The following is an 18,624-nucleotide window of genomic DNA, read 5'->3' as shown; positions in this document are numbered from 1 at the left end:
CCGCCCTCCCCAGCACTACAGCCCCGGGTCTCCACTTCCAGCTCCCAGCAGCTGCAAGCGTAGCGGTGCGGGGCCAGGCTGTGGCCTGGAGCTGCCAAAGGGCAAGGGCACGGGTGTAGAGGGTCGTGCAGGCCGGGGTCCTGGGAGGCAGGACAGACAGGCCCGAAAGAGTGCGACGGCGGTGGGAGGCCTCTGGGGCTGGGAGGGGTGAGGGCGTGGGCGGGGCGCGAGCAGCAGGGGCTCGGGCCCGGGCTTCAGGCTGTGGGGCCGGGAGTGCGGGGCGGGACTGCTGTGGCCCCGCGTCCTGTGGAGTCTGCGGCGCGGGGAGTGGGGGTCGGGGTGGGGAGGAACGTGGGGTGCGGGACAGGCGGGGGGCAGGGAGGGAGGAGAAGGCGGCGCGGGGCGGGCGCGGGGCTGGGGACTGCACGGGCGGGCAGCGCGGGCGCGTGCGGGGCGGGCGGCGCGGCCTCCGGAAGCGAGGGGGCGCTGTGCCAGGCGGCGGCCGTGCGGGGCGGGCGCGCTGCTCCTTCCGCCTCGCGGGCCCCGGAAGCGCGCGTGGCCGCCATGGCGCGGAATGTGGTGTGAGTAGGGGTCGTCAGCCCCCCCGCCGCGGGGCGCCCCTTAGTGTCACAAGCAGACGGACCCCACAGGGCGTGTAGACTCCGGGGAGCGGGGTGGGCGTCCCTGGGCCCCCTCCTGGCCCGGGCAAAGCAGGGTTCTCCGGGACCTCCTGTCATGGCTTGGGACACGCGAGGCGGGTGGCAGAGGAGCCCCCGCCAAGTTTAGGGCAACCCCAGGGGGCGGGCGGGGCCAGGCTAGGGACAGAGGGTCCGAGCCAAACCCATGGAGGCCACGGTGCCCCCGCGTGGGGACTAGGAGGGCGACCTGGGGTCGGTCCCGGGGCTGGTCCCGCAGTCAGGGCCGAGGGCGCCGTTTGGAGACGTTTCTGGTCGTCACGGGGCGGGGGCCACGTCGGCTGTTGGGTCCAGGCAGGGAGGCCCTGGCGGCCCCCGCCGCAGCTCGGGCGCGGCCTGAGGCAGAGAAGCTGGGAATCCAGATTGGGTTTGAGTGGGAAAGGGCAGCTGACCGTAGCCCTCAGGGCTTTGGGGCGGGCAGGGCCGGAGGCCCGGTTCTGCTCAGCTGAGACCCCCCACGCCCACTCTGCATGTTCTCTGGATTCCCAGGGGGCCATTGGGGCGCTGTCCTGCACCACTTCGCCCTCCCCAAATTGAAGCAGGAAGCCCTGCATATTTCTTGGTGAACGAATGATTCAGGCGTAATCAGTAGATGTGGGCTCCCGGGTGGGTTTTGGAGAACAGTAATCAGTGTTTCTGGAGAGGGACGGTCAAGGGGCCAGGGTGTGGCTTTGGAGGTCCCTGCACATAGCTGGGGAGAGAGGGGAGGGTGGCAGGTGGGACCCCCAGTGGAGGGGGCTTCGTTCAGCAGACATCTGGGACCGGTGCTGCACGTGGCCCTGACCTTGGGGAGCACCCAGCACCAAGGAAGAAAGGGTCTTAGTAAGGCCAACACTGCCCTGAGCCTCACGTGAATTCCACGCTGGCCCTTCGCCTGTGCTTGGAGAATGAGGAGGAAGTGAGGGTCAGAGGACCCGGGTGGGGTGTTCCTGAAGGGCCAAGGGTGGTGGGTCGCTGGAAATGGATCAGGTATGGTTGCCTTGGAGGCAGCGGGCCCGCTCACCCAGCAGTGCACACACTCCTGTTGCCAGGGAGCCTTTGCAGGGAGCGCTGACTGGACTTGCTGTGGACTGGATGCAGCTGGGGCGGGGGTGCCGAGAGGGTGGGATCCTGGGTGAGTCACTCGTGGGGCTGTGGGGAGGCAGGCTGGTGGCAGTGAGCCAGGTTTTTGTGTTTTGAGGAAGAAGTTAGTGCAGAGTCTTACTTGAGATAGGTTATGGTGGAGGTGCTTGTGAAGTACCATGCGGAGTGCTTGGGGTGCTCCCAGGAGAGAGTGGGACTGAGGGAACTGAGGGCTGGTGGGCCCACAAGGGTTCAAGTCCAACAGAGAGGCCTTAGAGCCCTGTCCTGGGGCCCTGGGTGTCGACAGTGCAGATTGTTCCAGATCTGCAGGCTCCATGCACAGACAGCCTGCGCTCCAGCCTGGAGAGGCTCTGCCTGTGGGAACAAGGACAGTGAATAGTCCTGGCCCAACCCCTGCCAGCCTCTCACCTCAAGCCCACACATGGCCCTTCAAACCCTTAGCAAAGTGTGCCCTTCAGGCCCCAAGCCTGGAGACTCGAAAATTAATGGCCTGGGAGCTGTTGAACCCTCTTTTCGACTGTTTACTGGGAGTCCCCAAACTTTGTCTCTCCTCCTGCAGTCCCACAGCTGGTCACCAGAGGGAATGTGTGAGCCCCTCGGGTGGCCATGGCTAGCCTGAACCTGTGGGTAAAACAAGTCAGGCCCCTCCACCTCCAGAGCCCACCCTTTCTTCTCGGCCTCTCACTTGGGCCCATCCCTGAAGGCTGCACTCTGAGGCTTGGAAAGGCCAAGGCCGTGCCCAAGAGGAGGCTCTGCTGGGGTTGGGTGAGTGAAGACTCAGCCCCACTGGCCCTGCCACCAGGCTGCCATGTGTCAGTGTGGTCATCAGGAGGCCTGGGGTGGACATTATTAGTGATTGGGCTTTGTTACAGGCGCCTTGCCTCTGAGAGCTCCCGGCAGCTCCGGGCCCCTGCCAGGCCCTCAGGCCCAGAGGCTCAGCCCTGCCCACCACTGTTGGCCCTTCAGGAACACCCCACCCAAGGCCTCTGGCCCTCACTTCCTCCTCATCTTCCCTAGTCAGGCAGAGGCCAGCATGAAATTCATGTGAAGCTTGGGGTAGCGTTGGCCTCATGGAGCCCCTCTTAACTTGGTGCTGGGTGTTCCCCAAGGTCAGGGCCGTGTGCAGTACCTCAGATAGGACACCAGAGACCTCTAAAGAGCCCCTGTGCTCCCCCTCCACCAAGACCTGCACCTGGGCTCTCAGATCCCACATCCCCCGAGACCCAGCAGACCTGTTTCTCCTGTGCTCCTCCTCCCCCCATCTGAGGCCCAGATAGAGCCAGGGTGTGCCAGCAGTGGCAGGGGACAGGAACGGGGGTGGGGGCGGGTAGGACAGTGCTGCCTGTCCACCCAGCTGAACATGGGAGAATGCACGAAACCAACTGGCTAGAGATTCTGCACAATTGTCACCTGGCCCACCAGCCCAGGCAGAGTGCCGGTCTAGTTTGCGGTGGCCACTTGGCACCTCTCCAACTGCCTCTGCTGGCTTTTAGCGGGGTGCTGGGGTGTGGTGCAGTCAACTCATATTTAGTGTACTGAATCAGAGTCTGTTGGCAGCACCATCTTCTAGGAGCCTAAGCCTGGTTAGCCTGCGTTCTCCATACCGAGGAGCTAGGCCCTGCAGCCACCGGGAGAGTGTGGAGCTGGCCTTTCTGTCCCATGGTGTGTGGTCCTCTGCAGCTCCACTTCACCTGAGCAGCAGGAGAGTGGGCCAGCCGCGTGGGGTCTGCTCTCCCAGGGGTATCAGTGCCCCAACACACGTCTTTGAGCCTTGCCATCAGCTTATTGGGGGAATGCTGTTTGCGGGGTTCTGATTTTTGTCTATTGGCCCTTTCTAAAGTCTGACCTTGGGGGTCAACAGCCCATGCTCCTTAAGTCGATGCTAGGGACTGGCTGTCCACCTTGGCAGGCCCATGTGAGAACGGGGCTGTGGGGACCTCTGTGTCCTTGGGTGGTGACCTGCTGATAGCTACCCTCTTTCCTGCCCACCCGTGTTGTGAGTGGACACTCAGGGGTCCGCAGTGTTAGCTACCCCCTTTTCTACCCACCCTGTTGTGAGTGGACACTTGGAGGTCTGCAGGGTTGGCGTGTCGGGCTGCCTTGGCCTAAGTGTGTGGCGTGGACCCAATCTCTTCTGTACAGGTACCCCCTGTACCAGTTGGGTGGCCCACAACTTCGGGTGTTCCGAACCAACTTCTTCATTCAGCTGGTGCGGCCTGGTGTGACCCAGCCCGAGGACACTGTGCAGTTCCGGATCCCCATGGAGTGAGTCTGGGAGGATTCCGGCTGGGGTGGGGTAGCACCCTCGGGAGGATCCCCATGGAGTGAGCCCGGAAGTTTTCCCGCTGGGTTGGGAGAGTGCCCTCGGGGGGCCTGGGTCCTGAGTTAAACAACTCAGCTCATGTGCTAGCCTCTTCCTGCTGGGAAGGCACCTCAGGTGGCCCTGCCTGTCAAGTATTGATGGAGTGCCCGTAGGTGTGGAGCCCGGCAGGCATGCTGCACGCCGCCCTCCACCTGGGGAGGGCTTCACTGGAAGCCTTAAAATTTGGACCTCTGTGCTCGTGTCTTCTGTTGAGTTCTTGCAACTTCTTTTTAGGAGCGGCGCCCTGGGAGGCTGGGTTGGGAGCAGGCGGTGAAGTGCAGAACCGCTCAGAAGAGCCTCCTTGACCTTCAGAGAAATGCATAATCCCTGCGAGCAAAACTGGGTTGCTGCTCTGCAGTGTTTAAGTTTACAGTTCCCCAGCTCAGGGTTGACGCGAGCCAGGTGGGGCAGCAGCGTGAGCTCCCCTGGGGGCGGAGGTCAGGTCTGTGCAGCCTGCAGGGGCCCAGAAGCTGAGTTGACAGTGACCGTGAGGTTCTACAGTGGAGGGAACTTGCAGTTAATGCACCGAATGCCAGGCAGGCCTTTCCAGAAGGTACTTCCTAGAACCGCAGAGCACCATCAGCCGCAGAGCAGGCCTAACCCTGATGCTGCCACTGGGCCCCAGGGTAGACGAGGTGGGGCACCTGCCAGCCAGGAGTGTGCAGAGACTGTAACCTCCTCTCACAGGCACTTGCCTGGAGCAGGGAGCCATGTGGGGCTGTGGAGCAGGCCAGGGTTTGGTTGGGCAGTGCTCTCACTCCCTGGGGTCTATGCCACTGCCACCCCATGCTGGTGTGCCCAGAGTAGGGAGCCTTGCAGCCAGCAGCACTGGTGTTGCTGGGGCTGCCTGGCCCCACTAGTGCCGCTGATGTACCCAGCCCTCCTCCCTGCCGCCTGTGAGTCTTGGTCTGTTGGCCTCTCAGTCTTGGGTGCTTGTGTGTCTGGGACAGTGTTTTTGGCTTTTAGCCTGGTTAAGATGCCGTTTTCTTTCTCCTTCGCCTCCAGAATGACAAGGGTGGACCTCAGGAATTACCTCGAGAGCATCTATAATGTCCCTGTGGCTGCCGTGCGGACACGGGTGCAGCATGGTGAGTGCCCACGGGAGGTTCTCCTGTTGATGTCGTGCCCATCTGTGCCACATGCCCACCTCACCGAGCCACAGCCTCAGCTACTGCATGGGGGTCTTGGTCTGACTTGGCTCATGGGAAACTGAGGCACAGGGTGACTTGTCAGGGTCACACGGTGCTTACGTGCCAGAGCAGGGATGGAATTCAACTGGGCTGGCCTGAGGTCCATTCTGAGCCCTGACTCCTGCCGTCAGCCCCTGAGGTGGGACTGCAGTGGCTGAGGCTGGGCAGCAAAGTGCTCTCTATTCCGTAAGCCCCTGTCATGTGCCCTGGCTGGTGCCGTGTCTGCTCCTTTGTTGAGAACCTGCTGGCCTCTGTTCGGAGATGGGAGGAGCCTGCGAGCCTGCTGTGCTGGCTCATTTGATTACAGTGCCCATTTCCCTGAGAAATTGCCTTTTTGAGTTTTTAAAAACATATTTGCATTTTTAAGAGAGCAGAGATCGGTTTTAGTGGCATTGACCTCTGAGGATGTAATTTTTTAAAGTTCTGAGTTTTTAAAGTTCTGATTTTTTTTTTCACTCCTTTCCGGCAGGCTCTAACAAGAAAAGAGATCACAGAAACGTGAGGATCAAGAAGCCGGACTACAAGGTCGCCTACGTGCAGCTGGTGCGTGTGAGCTGGCTAGCCCCAGCGGGGCCTCCGAGGGGCTCCTCGCAACTGTGTCCTTGGGGATGTTTGTGCCGGAGACGTTGCGCTGGGGCCCAGGGAGCCCCCGTGAGGCCGGATCTCAGGGCCTCAGTGCAGAGGCAGGTTCCACATAAGGTCACGCTCCGTCACGGCCTTGGGGGTGTCAGTGGTGGCACTGGGAGCACGTGAGCACTGGGGCACATGGGGCATGTCTCAGTGTCCAGCCATTTTGTGATTTTGAAGTTTGAATTCTCTGTGGGCAAAGGCAGCCATCACAGGCCTAGTGGGTTTCAGCTCCAACACACACCAGGGTGTCTGAGCATGGGAGGCCCCGGCCTCTGGAGAGCCTTTCCTTGGCCGGGTTTCAGACTCGGAAGCAGAGTCTGAGGCCCCTGAGGGCAAAGGTCTTCGGTGCCCAGGCAGGTCTGGCTGGCCGGGGTGTTGGCTGAGGCCCATGCCCTGCATTGCAGGGTAGCAGGTCCCATGTACTTGTTAGGGCTCAGCAGGCTGGTTCTGAGCAGGTGCTTTCTTATGTATTCTGGGGGGGCTCTGGGGAAGAAGAACCCTCACCCCACATTGCCTGGGCCTTCAGTTTCTGAAACCCAGACTTGTCAGTAGTGAGACCCACAGTTTCAAAGCCTTTCTTCGGGCTCTTCATTTTGAGTCCCAGGCAAACCCAGAGGCACTTTCTCTCTGGGCCAAGATGTCTACAGCCCGCCCCGGCCGCGTCCTGGGCCTCCCCACTCTGCCCCTGGGGCTGGCCTACTGGGTGGGGATGGGGCTGTCTTCCGGTGTAAACGGTCCCTGGAGGCCGAGCCAGCGGCCCCTGCCACTAGATGGCAGTAACACTATTGTGAAAACCGCCTCCTGGGCCAGCCGGCATATTTTGGGGCTAAGGAGGCAATTTGTTAAAAAGGCCAAGTTAGCATGGCAGCTTTTCTGAAAATCAGTCACATTTGTTGTTCTAAACAGGGGCCCCCGGAATAATTTGGCCTAATATTTGCTGTGCATGAAATCAGCCAATCCAGGTGGGGAGAGCAGCCGTTGGCCTCATAAAGGCCTCTGTGTGCTCAGTGTCAGTCGGGCCCATCTGTCTTTGTCATGGCATGTGGGTGGACATCCCGTGTGCCGGCACTGCCACGGGCACTTCAGAGGCAGCTACGGTTACAAGTGGCATTCGAGTCATCCGAACCCTTGCGTTTTTCCTCTGGGCCCCACCTCCCATGAAAACTGAACCCAGCAGCTCTGGGATCCGGTGTCTGCAGCTGCTGCCCGCGTGTCGTTCTCCCTCTGTGAAGTCCAGGCAGCCAGAGACAGGGCAGGGCAACTGGGAGCCTGAAGGGTCCCTGTTGGGCATGGCTCCTCCTGTTCCAGAATTAAAATTGGTAATGGGTCCTCACCCCCCTTCCTGAACTCCAGCAGATCTTTGCACAGCCTAGAAATGGGCCGTGGCCGTTGGTCCCTGTCCCCCCGCAAAGGGGACTGTCAAGGCCCTTTCCTGTCTCGTGTCTGCTGAGACCTTGCTCAGCGTGTCCCCCTGGGCCCTGCGCCAGGGCTTAGAATCACTGCTAATTGCAAAGCCCAGGGAGGGAGCATTAGAAAGATAAAATTATCCACTTTATTTGGATTTGGCCGCTGTGGAAAGGCCCTGTCCCACATGGTGGGAGTCCCACATTTTTTTCCCCGACAACCTGATAAGCATCTCCTTGGCCCAAAGTCCTGGGAGCTGTAACCAGCGCCTCAGTGACCCACACAACAAAAAGACCATTGACCGCCCGCTGCCCCGAGGCTTGTGTGGACGCTGAGCGGCGCAGGAATGAAGGGCGCACGACATGAGAGGCAACTCCAGAACAAGCCGCTGCCGCCAGCTGGGCCGAGCTCTGTGCTCGGGGCTCCGGCCTCCAGGTCCAGGCAGGCAGCAGCCCCCAGGGCGCCCTGGGATTCCTGAAGGCAGGGCTGCCTTGTTTACTTGTCATTAGGACATTTTTCTCCATTCCTGTCCTTTACCCCGATCAGCTGTCTCTCTCCTTTTTGGAAGGATCAAGGGCTTTTTTTTTAGGTACAAGGTGAACTCTTCTAGAAAGGGGAACCCCCTGAGAAACCATGCTTGGCATCCCCAAACGGTGTTTGTCTCTCACCACCTTTCCCCATTTCTTCCCGAAGCTATGACAAATGGCCATGTTTGTGTTTTAAACTGTCATTTTGGGTTCCCCTTGCCTCAGAAAACTAGCAGAGTCACCTCCACATGGTAAAGGTAAATCTACCATTCTGGGCAGTCAGCCTCACATGTGAACGATTGCCCCTTGGTATTTTAAAAGACGCAAAGTTTAGAGCTGTATAAGCCAATCCTCCTGCAGGCTGGCTACGGCGCACGCAGTGCCACTCTCCCCACCAGCCCCTGCGCTCTGCACCAGGGATCAGGGTGCATACACCTCCCTCGCAGGGTGGAATCCGGGCCTGTTTCAGATCATACTTGGCTGCCTGCCCACATCCAAATTTATTTACACAACAAGGGTCTGCAAGAGCCAAGTGTACTTGACTGATTTTACTGACTAAAGGTTTCCAGATTCGGGTGCCATCCTCACTCCTCCTCCACCTGTCTGGAAACAGAAGGGCGGCTGCTCCCCGACATGTGCCGGCCCACTCCTCCCTCTTCCCTTCCCTTCCCTCTCCTCTGGTCTGCTCTTTCTGCCTCTCACCCCTTAGCTTTGGAGCTACTTAGTAATCATTAGCAAGTTAAAATGGCTCCTCATATTTGCTTAGGTCCCCAAGGAGCAGTATCCCCTCCTTCTCGTGAACCCGAGCCACATGCTGTGGCCTGGGCTGGGGCTTGGCTGACACGGACATATTCTGAACTCAGCAGAAGATGTAAGACCAGTTAATTGACAGAGCCGGTCCTGATCTATCAGCTGCCGCACGTGCATGTTTCTTCGTACGTGATGTTCATTTTAATTGCCAGGCTCTGGGCTGGGAGGACGAGGAGCTTTAATGTGAGTAGAGCCTGAGGCATTTTGGATGGACAGGTTCAGCGTGGTACCAGACGTGATTTGTGTCATGTTTTTCCATGCCTTGTTCCTGCCCCCCCCCCTCCGCCAACCAGGTGGCCCCGTGCTAGTAAATGGGTGCACCCAGGGCGGGGGCAGACATCAGGCCCTAAAGAGACAATGGTGGGGAAAGCGGCCTTGTCCTAGAGCTGTGACCTCTGCTGCAGCATGACAGCCAGGGGCCGATGGCTGTGGGGGTGCTTACATTCCAGGCAGGGACGCTGCCCCAGGAGGCCCAGGGAGGTACCTCTGAGCAGTTGAATCCGGCGCCCGCAGAAAGGGGCTGCCAGAAAGCATGAGGCTCCCCCATGGACCCCTCTGCCGAGGAGTCTTTGCAGCTCTGGCTGGAGCCTTTGTTCTCCGCCTTAGGCCCATGGACAGACCTTCACGTTCCCAGATTTGTTTCCCGAGAAAGACGAGAGCCCTGAAGGCAGCGCTGCCGACGACCTCTACAGCATGCTGGAGGAGGAGAGGCAGCAGAGGCAGAGCAGCGACCCGAGGCGGGGCGGCATCCCTAGCTGGTTCGGGCTGTGACGGGGCGGCCAGTAGGGGCACGCCCCAGGTGGGCAACTGTGGCAGAGCAGTCCTGACACCTAAATAAAAGTCCTGCTGCAGGAGAAAGAGCCGGAAGCTCTGTTTCCTTCTTCTCTTGGGTCTCTGGGTGCCAGACACGCAGCAGCCACCCCCCAGCTCTGAGCACCACGTGGCCTGGCTCTGCTTTCCCAGGGTCTGGGCAGTGGGTGCGGCCGGGGTCTGGTCTCTGAGTTGACGGGGAACTGAGGGTGGGCAGACTTGAGACGTGGTGGCCCCATGCTGGGGAGGCGGGTTGGCCAGAGAGAGGGCCACACACAGGCTCGGAGCTGCATGCCAGGTGGGGAATGAGATACGCAGGTGAAAAGACCCAAAAGATAATTCTGAGCGCCTGCATTCAAAGCCTGAGCCCAGAGGCGTCGGGAGGAATAGAGGGGTCAGCATGAGCACGGGGCGACGCCGGGTGAGGGAACGGCCTGGCCTGGACAGAAGTTCTGGGGAGGGGCTGCCAGGTCAGCAGCCTTCAGGGGGCCTGGTGAGGGAACTCCGGCCCGCCTGTGGGTTTTGGTTTGGCACTGTTGGCAGCAAGAACCCGAGAAGGGCCGGGAAGGGATCCGAGGGCAGCAGTGTCTCAGGAGAGCCATGGCGGAGAGGTGCTGTCGGGCACGGGCCCGGGGCTGGGCCTAGGGGACAGGGAGGACCCAGCCTGGAAGGGTGGTTAGGGCAGGGTGCAAGGTGTGGCCAGCAACCACTGCAAAATAGTTCTGTGGGCTTCTCAGCCCTGGAGGTGGACAGGTCGAGAGAGGAGAGGGTGGGCTTGAGCGTCCTGTTGGAGGTGCCCAGTGGCCTCGCAGTGTCTGGGTGGATGCCTGGGTCTAGACCCTTCTTCTGTCGGCCCAGGGCAGGTCAGCTCGCACGGCCCCTGCCTCTGATTCTTGTCTAAAGGGTTCTGCGTGGAAGCCTGTGGCCCTGCCAGAGGCTCTGTGCTGCCTTTCCTAGCCTGGCCTGGCCTGTGGGAGCAAAAGAGGGTTGCCCGGCCGCCGTTTTGGGGGCCTGAACCTGGCAGACTGGCCTGGGTTCCCGTTCCAGCAAAGCTGGACAGGCCGGCCGGGGCAGCCTCCAGGGGGCCCTGAGCTGGATACAGAATTGATTTTTGGTTTTAATGATGTCTTATTCAGAACCTTCCAAGGAGCCCGGAAGGTTTCCAGCCCCTCTTCCCAGAACCCCTGCATCTGGTGAGGCCCAGGGCCTCCAGAGCCCCTTCTGGCCCCATCTCCATGTGGCAGCTGGTGCGTCCTCAGGACGGGTTGCAGAGGCCCGGGGGCTCCTCTGTTTTTCTTAGCCTGTCCTTGGTTCCAGTGCTTCCCTAGAAAACCCAACATGGAGGCCAGAGCAAGGCCCCCTCCCTGCTGTGTGCAGGCGGCTCCGGCTTTGGGGTTGGGAATCAAAACCAGGGCCCACGTGTATGTTGGGAGCCGTCTGTGCTCCACCCTGACCAGGACGGAGCCGCACTCGGGTGTCTGGGGGAAAGCCCACGGCGTGGCCTTCTTGCCCAAAGTTGGGTTTGCTGTGTAAGCCTCCCCATCTGAATGCTCAGAAGAACACAGGTGTCACATGGCCTCGGGACCAACCCTGATCTGCAGCGTGGGCCTGTTGTGGTCTGAGTGAGGGTCCTGGCTTTTCCTTCTGCTTGGGCAGCCTCCGAGGGTCTTGCAAGAGGAGATGGCGTGGCAGCTGGCTCAGCCTCCCCTCCCCCAGCCCAGAGTGCAGGCAGGAGGGGATGCGGCGGGGGAAGCGCTCCACTAGGGGGTGAAGGCCCGGGCAAGCTCACCCTTCAGTGTTGATTTAAAGGGATGGGGAAGGTCAGGAAGTGGAGCCGGAGAAATGGAGTCAACTGTGTTTTCCTTAGAGAAATAATTCATGGGGCCTAGAGCTCTGAGGACCCTAATTCACAGCAGGGGAAGAGGAATCCCATCCTTCATCCACAGCACGTCCAGCCCCGCACACGGGGGCCGTTAGCAGCCCTGCTGGCGGCCAGCGCACCAGGCACACTCCATCACGGCTGCCACCCCCAGACGCAGCCCTGACTCCGGCTCCAGCCACCCCGGCCTCCAGATCCTCCTCCCGCCCTGTCTCACCCTGGCCTGTGCTGTCCTGTCGCAGCCTCCATGTCTCCCACAGGCCTCCCTGCCAGGGAGGAGAAAGGGGCTGGGGAGCTACTGCACCCCCATCTCCACAGCACACCGGGGGCTCCCTCACTCCCCAGTCGCCACTGGGCATCCTTCTGCGTGGCAGCCTGCTGACCCCGGAAAGGGGCTGGCTGAGGGCAGAGTCTTAGGGGAGATAATAGCCTCAGGGGCCTGCCAAGGGCATGGCCTGGGCCCAGTCCCAGGGAGTACCCAGATGGAGGCAAGACCAAAATGCGGGGATGAGCGCGGGGTGAGGCTGGGCGCATTTCCTGAAGAATGGAGGATAGGGACGGGTGTGTGGCTGTCCAGTGTGAGAAACAGGGCTGCCAGTCCTCGGCGGGGGTGGATGATTCACACAAGACCCCACTTTCTGGGTTGTTCACTTGACCGATGGTTTCTGGTCTGAGCCGGGTGTCAGAACTGAAGCCCCCAGGTATCTGTCCCAGCTGCGTGTGGCATGACCTAGCCATGTCACTGGATAGTGTCCCCAAAGCACCCACACCCACCTCACATGCCTGCTGCAGAGGAGCGCGGAACAGGCCGGGGTAGGCAGGCGGCCCCACTCAGGGTCTGGAAGGCTCGGCCTCTCTCCAAGAGCCCTGCGTGCCGCACCTGTGGAGCTGAGCTTGGGGTAGCCAACCAGGGCCGTGTGGGGAGGGCTCACAGGAAGGGCCCTGGGTGGAGTGGGATGCTTAGGGGTTCAGCCGGGGGTCTGCTCCCACCACCCCAGGCACACGCACAGCCCAGAGAAGGGGCTGGCTGGACGCGCCAGCTCCCATGACCCACTCCTGCCTGGAGGCTCAGGGAGGGAGGGACCAGCACCTGGGCAGGTCTGTCTTCTCCCCAGTACAAGGGCCCCACTGTAGTGGCTCATGTGCTAACACAGGCTCTTTCATGCATGGGGACCAGAGAGGGTCTCACAGGGCCCCTCTGGCCTGGGTGTCAACCTCACCACCCCCACACCTGGGCAAGACCCCCGTCCAACCCAAACAGGCTGTTCCTGCAGAAGGGACTCGCCCGGAAAGATTAATCTCCCGAGGCTGACAAGACCACTCCCACCTGTGTCTGGACATCCTCAGCATGGCAGAAGTGGGAGAGGGACCCTGACCCAAGAGATAGCAAGTGGGCCCGCGGCCTTGCCTCGGTCGCCCCCAACATGACAGCCCTTCCCCTCGTGGACATCGCCAGCTGGGAGCAGGGTCGGAGGCAGCCAGAGACAAAGGCAACAGGACGAGGGAGAGAGCCGACAGCACTGCTCCGTGTCCCCATTTATGTTCATTTATTGCCATGCAGGGGTGATGCAAGGCCCAGGCAGTGCCACACTGCATGCATGGGAAGGGGTGGAGGGGCCCTCGGGACTGCACGGGGCTGTGCTCAGAGCTGGATGGCCCCACTTCTCCGTGCTGATGAGTTATAGCCATGATGGGCCCAGCTCTACGGCCCACAGGAGCCCATGCCCTGGTAGCTCCAGGTAAGAGCCAAGCTGCCGGAATGGAGCAGAAACCCCTCTGGCCACCCTCCCTCCTGTGGGCATCTGGGGCATCTGGTTCTCCTCTTCGGGAGCTGCTGGTGTTCCTGGGGCAGCTTGATGGTGTCCCATCTCGAAATGGCATCACTTCCGTACCTGGCGGCAGATGAGCAGCCAGGTGCTGGGGCAGGAGATGAGCAGCCAGGTGCTGGGGCAGGAGTGGGCTCTTCTTGTCCCTGGCTCCCGGGGCTCCTCCTCTGCCCCGTCCTGCCCCCACCCACCTCCTTGGGCCCCTCTGCCTCAAGCTAGCCAACACACGCCTCTGCAGTCTGGAGCCTGAAGTCACATTCGCGGTCGCCTGTCTGCACTGGGGGTTCCCACCTTCTGGCCTCCAGCAGGGGACGAAGGCCAGGGACACAGCGGTTCCTCCTGGTCCACCCCAGGGCTTAAAGTGAGGACAGGCTGGAGAAGGCCAGCCCCTTGAAGGTAGCTGTAGTGGCTGCCATCTTGGGGCTGCCCTCCCACCTCCCACCTTTCCTGCAACCGTCAGCCGTATTAGCTGAGTGAACGAGTGAGTGAGTGACTGCCCGATTCAGGAAGTCAGCTTGGCCAGGTGGGAAAGCCGGGCTGCCATCCTGTTCCTCGGGCTTTGGTGGGTGCTCCTAGCCAGGGCCTGGCTGAGTGGGCAGGTGGCGTGAGCCGAGCACCGCCTGGCATCCCTGCCTGGGCACGGTGGGTCCCCCAGAGCAGGAGGCCTGTGGCTGCAGTGATCGGAGAGAGCACTGGCCTTGGGATGCTCTTTTCTATTTTTAAAAAACAGCTTTATTGAGATGAAGTTCACATACCCTACAATCCACCCACTCAATGGCTTCTAGTATATTCTCAGAGTTGTGTAGCCTACTAGGACATTTTCATCACCCAGAAAGCAACGTGCACCCCTTAGCTGGAGCTCCCAGCTCCCTGCTCCCTTCTGCCCCTGGCTACAACTGGTCTGCTTTGGATTGGCCTGTTCTGGATGTTTCATGAGTGAACCACTCAGGGTCTGTGTGGCTTTTCGTGTCTGGCTTATTTCACTTGGTGTGGCATCTTCAGGGCGCACCCATGTCGCAGCCTGCGCCAGGATCTCCTTCCCTCTGTGGCTGAGTCATGCTCCACTGGGTGAACGGTCCTCGTGTTCCTCCGCCGTCCCTCAACAGACACGTGGCGGCTTCCGCCTTTTGGCTCTCGTGAGCAAGGCTGTGGTGCACACGCGTGTGCACATTTTTACATGGATGTGAGCTTGCCATTCCTCTTGGAGGGATCGGGCACTTTCTGCCTGGGGTGTGCATGTGAGGCTGCTGTAGCCTCACCGAGGAAGTGACTGTCCCAGGCTGTAGAGGTGCCTGAGGGTGGCCGAGGGATGGGGCCGGCTCCACAGACGTCCCCACTGTGGAGCTCCAGATGGGGTGCTCATGAAGGCGACATCTTCCTGGGCTGCTTCTCACGGGGGCGCAGGTGGGCTCCCGAGTGGCCTGGAAGCTGGGGAGAGGCGTGGATGCGGATGGCGTCTTTGCTCTTGGGCTGGCCCCCAGGTGGTTCCTGCAGGGCCCTGGGAGCTTGGCCTGGGCTGGGGCTCGGGTTGGGGCTCAGGGGTTGGACCGAGGTGCCCAGCCCCAGGGTCTGGCCGCCTTGTACATGCTCCCTTCCCTGTCATTCTCTGCCATCTTCATGTCTCTGTCCTCCTCCTCCCCAGGTGCCACACCCTCGGTCCCCTCCTCTCTATCTCCAGCAACGCTCACAGCTCTGCACCCCTGGAATTCCCTGCATTGTCACCTCTGCGTCTTGGGGCCCTGGGAGCAAGCATGATGCCTGCAGTGCCCTGTGCGTGGTGGCCAGGGCCTGGGCTGCAGTGTACGTGAGTGCCCGTCTCATCTCCGTAGCCGGCTAAGAGTCCTTTCAGGGCCAAGAATTCTTCTCTTTGACCATATTTCCACCCCTCTGCCTGCCCTAGGACGATCTCCATAGTGGATGCTGCTCTTTGCCATGGCATGCCAGGTGGACAGGACTGCTGGGGCCCCCGTGTTCCAGCCTCTCCTGCTCCTCCAGATATAGCTGCTTCCTGGGTCTGGGTGTCTGAGGGGACGTCCCTCAAGGTTCCCACCCAGCTCAGCCTGGCAGGAGCCGCACCCTGCGAGGCCTCAGACCACACCATGCCGGGTGGGGACACGCAGGCCCTGAGTGACCTGTTGGGCGTCTGCCTTCACCACCCCACCCTGTCTGAGATCATCCCCAGCACCAGTCCCCCCAAATCGCTTCATTATTTCTTTGTAAATAGGGCTTTTTCTAGTCAAAATAGTCAGCTTTTCTTGTTTCTCCGACATCTGGCTTTGATTGGCCCTGGCCTCCGTGGACGCTGGGGCCCTGACGCTGTGTCCAATGGGGAGGGCCGGCCAGGCCTGCATTCTCCCTGCACAAGGCCAGCTCTGCAAGAGGGTGGGAGACCCCCCACTGTCCTCCCCCTTACATCTGCACTCCTTGCCTTGGCCTGGGCCCAGCTCTGCAAAGCTGAGACCCTAGGGGGCTCACCCCATGGCTAGAGTGACCCCTGCTCTGGGGCGCCCATGGCGGGAGGCTGGGGGCGCTGGCCTTCAGAGACGTCCCTCGGGCCCAGGACAGAGCCGCTACCCCATCCTTCCCTCTGACCTTCTTTTCCATCCTCCCTCACTGAGAGACATGAGACAGAAGATTCCAGAAATCCCATGGAATTCTACGTGGAATTCATAGAAGCTCAGATGTGCAGGGTCCGCAGCCTGTCCCAGGAGCGTGCAGCCCTGGGGCCTGCAGCAAACACTTCCCGCAGAGACAGGGGTCCACAGGTCCAGGCCCTGTCACCCCAGGGAAGTTGGGGGCTGGAAAGGGATGGGCCCGTCGGGTCCAACAGTAACGCCCCTTCTTGCTTCTCCACTCCTTCCTGCCTGGCATCCGCACCGCAGAGGCCCTCCACGCAGCGTCAGGGACTCAAAGCCCACCTTTGCACAGTCCTCTGAGTTCCCCTGAGGGCACCCCTGAGGCAGAGGCCTGGTTCAGGGCACTCAGTGGGTGGAGAGGCCAGGCAATGAGTGAGCAGCCTCCCCTCCAGATTGGGGAGCCCATGGCCCTGCTCTGCAGAGCCCCCTTAGCCGGGCCAGCCCCGGTCATGCGATGCTGCTCGCCTTCTTCCCACAGGTTCACTGGGAGGGCTTCGTGTCTGTGTGTCCGTATTCTCAGCCTGGTTGCTCAGCACTCTGTGTGATGACAGTGTCATGGGTTTTAGCACTGATCACAGAAGGAAGGGTGCCATTGTCTGTCAGTATGAGACGACACTGGTATTTGGATAATTATGGCAGTGCTCAAATATCCCATGGTAGAAACCTGGGCGCATCCCTGAGGTTGATGGATTGGCGTGTGCCTCCCCCTGCACCCTCCTCGCCAATGGGTACCCATGAGCAGCTTCCTGGGGTGTGCCTGGGGTGCCCTGGGCCACACACATGGCCGTCCCTCCTCCAGCAGTGGTGACATTGGGCACATCTGCGCTCCCCGCCTTGGCCTGGGCCCACTGAAGGGAAGTAGCAGGGAAGTAGCCGGTGGACAGCCTGAGCCTGTGACCTGGCCCAGTTAGCAGCAGGCTCGGCTGGCGGAACTGAGCAGTCACAGATGCCGAGTGAGGCCCATTCCAGGCTGGGACACCGCTGCGCTCCCAGCGTGTGGGCACTGGGCATGGTGCCGGCCTTCGGGAGTTTGCTGCAGACCCCAGGAGGAGTGAGCTGGGCCCAGGATGGAGCACAGGAGACCACCAGGAGCGGCTCGGGCCCCGTGTCTGGGGTTGACAGCAGGACCCTGGGCAGTGCTTCGGGGTTGGGAGAAGATGCTAGTGGGGCCAACCCTTCAACTCACTCCCTCTCAGCTTTTCAGCCTGGAGCCAGGGCCGCCCAGGCAGGCCCCAGCTTTCACAGCTGCAGGCGGCCCCCTCCTCCTGGCCTGGGGGAGGTGTTCCCGGCAGCCCTCGCGCGGCCCAGGGCAGGGGTGAAGCAGCCTGTTAAACAGAACAAGGTGCTCGCGGCTCATACCTTAGCTTTACGAAGTGTTTGGAATTCCGACGGCCCCAGCAGCTGGGTGCGCCCTGCCCCATTCTCCCTGGGACTTTACCGGCGGCCAGGGCCTTAAATAATTCTTACAAAAACCATGTCAGCCCCAAACTGTGTGATATCTGATTTGTAGCACTCATAAAACCCCATGCCTGCTGCCAGAGAGGGGGAGGGCCGAGCCCAGCCTCGCAGGTCTCATTTCCCGTCTGCGCGTGCGTGGGCGCGGGTGAGGGGTGCCCTGGGGGAAGGGTGGCCCCAAAGAGCTGGACCCCTGCAGTCCCCCCTGGGGCTCCCGCCTTGCCCTGCGGCCCTCGCCTCCCCATCAGCAGGGACAGTGTGGGTCCCCCCATCGCCACATTGGAGACACAGCCTGTTGCGCCCCCCGCTTTGTTAACTACGGGAGGAGAGCTGGCGTTGGTAGTCAGGGTGTCCACAATGGCGGGAACAGCAGCAGCGGTCTCCTCAGGGCCAGCGGAGGGCACGGCTCCTGCTGCAGGACAGTACGGATGGCACACCCGCCGGACACTGCAGACCGAGTGTTGGGGCTTGGAGACCCCATGGGGAGAGGGCCCTGGCCCACCCAGGATGGAGCTCGGGAGGAGGGCCCCCAAGCAGAGTGGGGGACCGACTGTGTGAAGCGCAGGCTGCTCCCATGCCCTGAGTCAGAGTTGAGGCCATGTCTTGTCTTCTCTCCATGTTCCGAGCAGACCCCCTGGTGCCCGAAGGTGGGAGCCAGCACTGCTCGGCCACTCCCTCCCCCATCATGGGCCAGGAGGTGCCCAGATGACCCCGGGGCAGCTGGGCCTGGCCGTGGGCATTGAGGCATTGAGGAGGAGCTAGGCTCGTCCCACCTGGAATGCCACCGGGAACATCCTGGTGACCCCGGGCGGGAGCGGGAGCCCTCAGCCTCAGGGCTGCCGGTCAGGGGGCCTGGATAAGCCCGGCTTTGGTTGTGCACACACTGGGGAGGGGCGGGCCCATTGATCGGTGGCTCCTCGGTAGGGGATGGTCATTAAAGTCCCAGATCAAAGGGCTCTGGAAACACACGCTCATTAGGAAGGCCAGCGAGCCAGGAGGCCAGGGGCGTAGACAGGGGTCTGCTGTTCATTCACCACCACCGGGGTCAGAAAACCCAGCCCCCCAACCCCCCACCCCGAGCCACAGGCTGGAGCCACAGAACACCCATGGGCCTGGGCCATGGTGGGTGAGATTTTCCGGTGGCCCCCAGGGCCCCCACCATTCTGGCCTTCAGTGTCCATCCTGCGGTTAGTGAGAGGACCGATGGCCGGCCACTGGGACCTGGGACTCGAGGGCCCTGCCCACGGGTATAGGGGGGACACACGGGCTGCCCAGGGGCTGGGGCATGGCACTTCCCCCAGCTGGTTCCTAATGGCT

General features: G+C 61.3%; 1 protein-coding gene across 6 annotated transcripts in view; it reads left to right on the top strand.

The window, feature by feature from the left end:
* The first annotated feature begins 487 nt into the window (after positions 1-487).
* MRPL23 (mitochondrial ribosomal protein L23) overlaps positions 488-18,624 on the top strand; it is a 36,042-nt gene continuing 17,905 nt past the window's right edge. The window contains exons 1-5 of one of the 6 annotated variants that reach the window (XM_063636102.1): positions 488-581; positions 3,921-4,043; positions 5,146-5,228; positions 5,800-5,873; positions 14,859-15,483. In XM_063636102.1, coding sequence (XP_063492172.1) covers positions 565-581; positions 3,921-4,043; positions 5,146-5,228; positions 5,800-5,873; positions 14,859-15,053 — 492 coding nt within the window. In that variant the 5' untranslated portion in view covers positions 488-564 and the 3' untranslated portion in view covers positions 15,054-15,483. Of the gene's footprint in view, positions 582-3,920; positions 4,044-5,145; positions 5,229-5,799; positions 9,560-14,858; positions 15,484-18,624 lie in introns of those variants that run through there. The other 5 variants (XM_055272000.2, XM_055272007.2, XM_063636099.1 and 2 more) reach the window with 5 other exon arrangements.

Source organism: Symphalangus syndactylus, chromosome 1, assembly GCF_028878055.3.
Source record: "Symphalangus syndactylus isolate Jambi chromosome 1, NHGRI_mSymSyn1-v2.1_pri, whole genome shotgun sequence".
In the NCBI taxonomy this organism is placed as follows: Eukaryota; Metazoa; Chordata; class Mammalia; order Primates; family Hylobatidae; genus Symphalangus; species Symphalangus syndactylus.
This window is presented reverse-complemented; position numbering and strand designations above follow the sequence as displayed.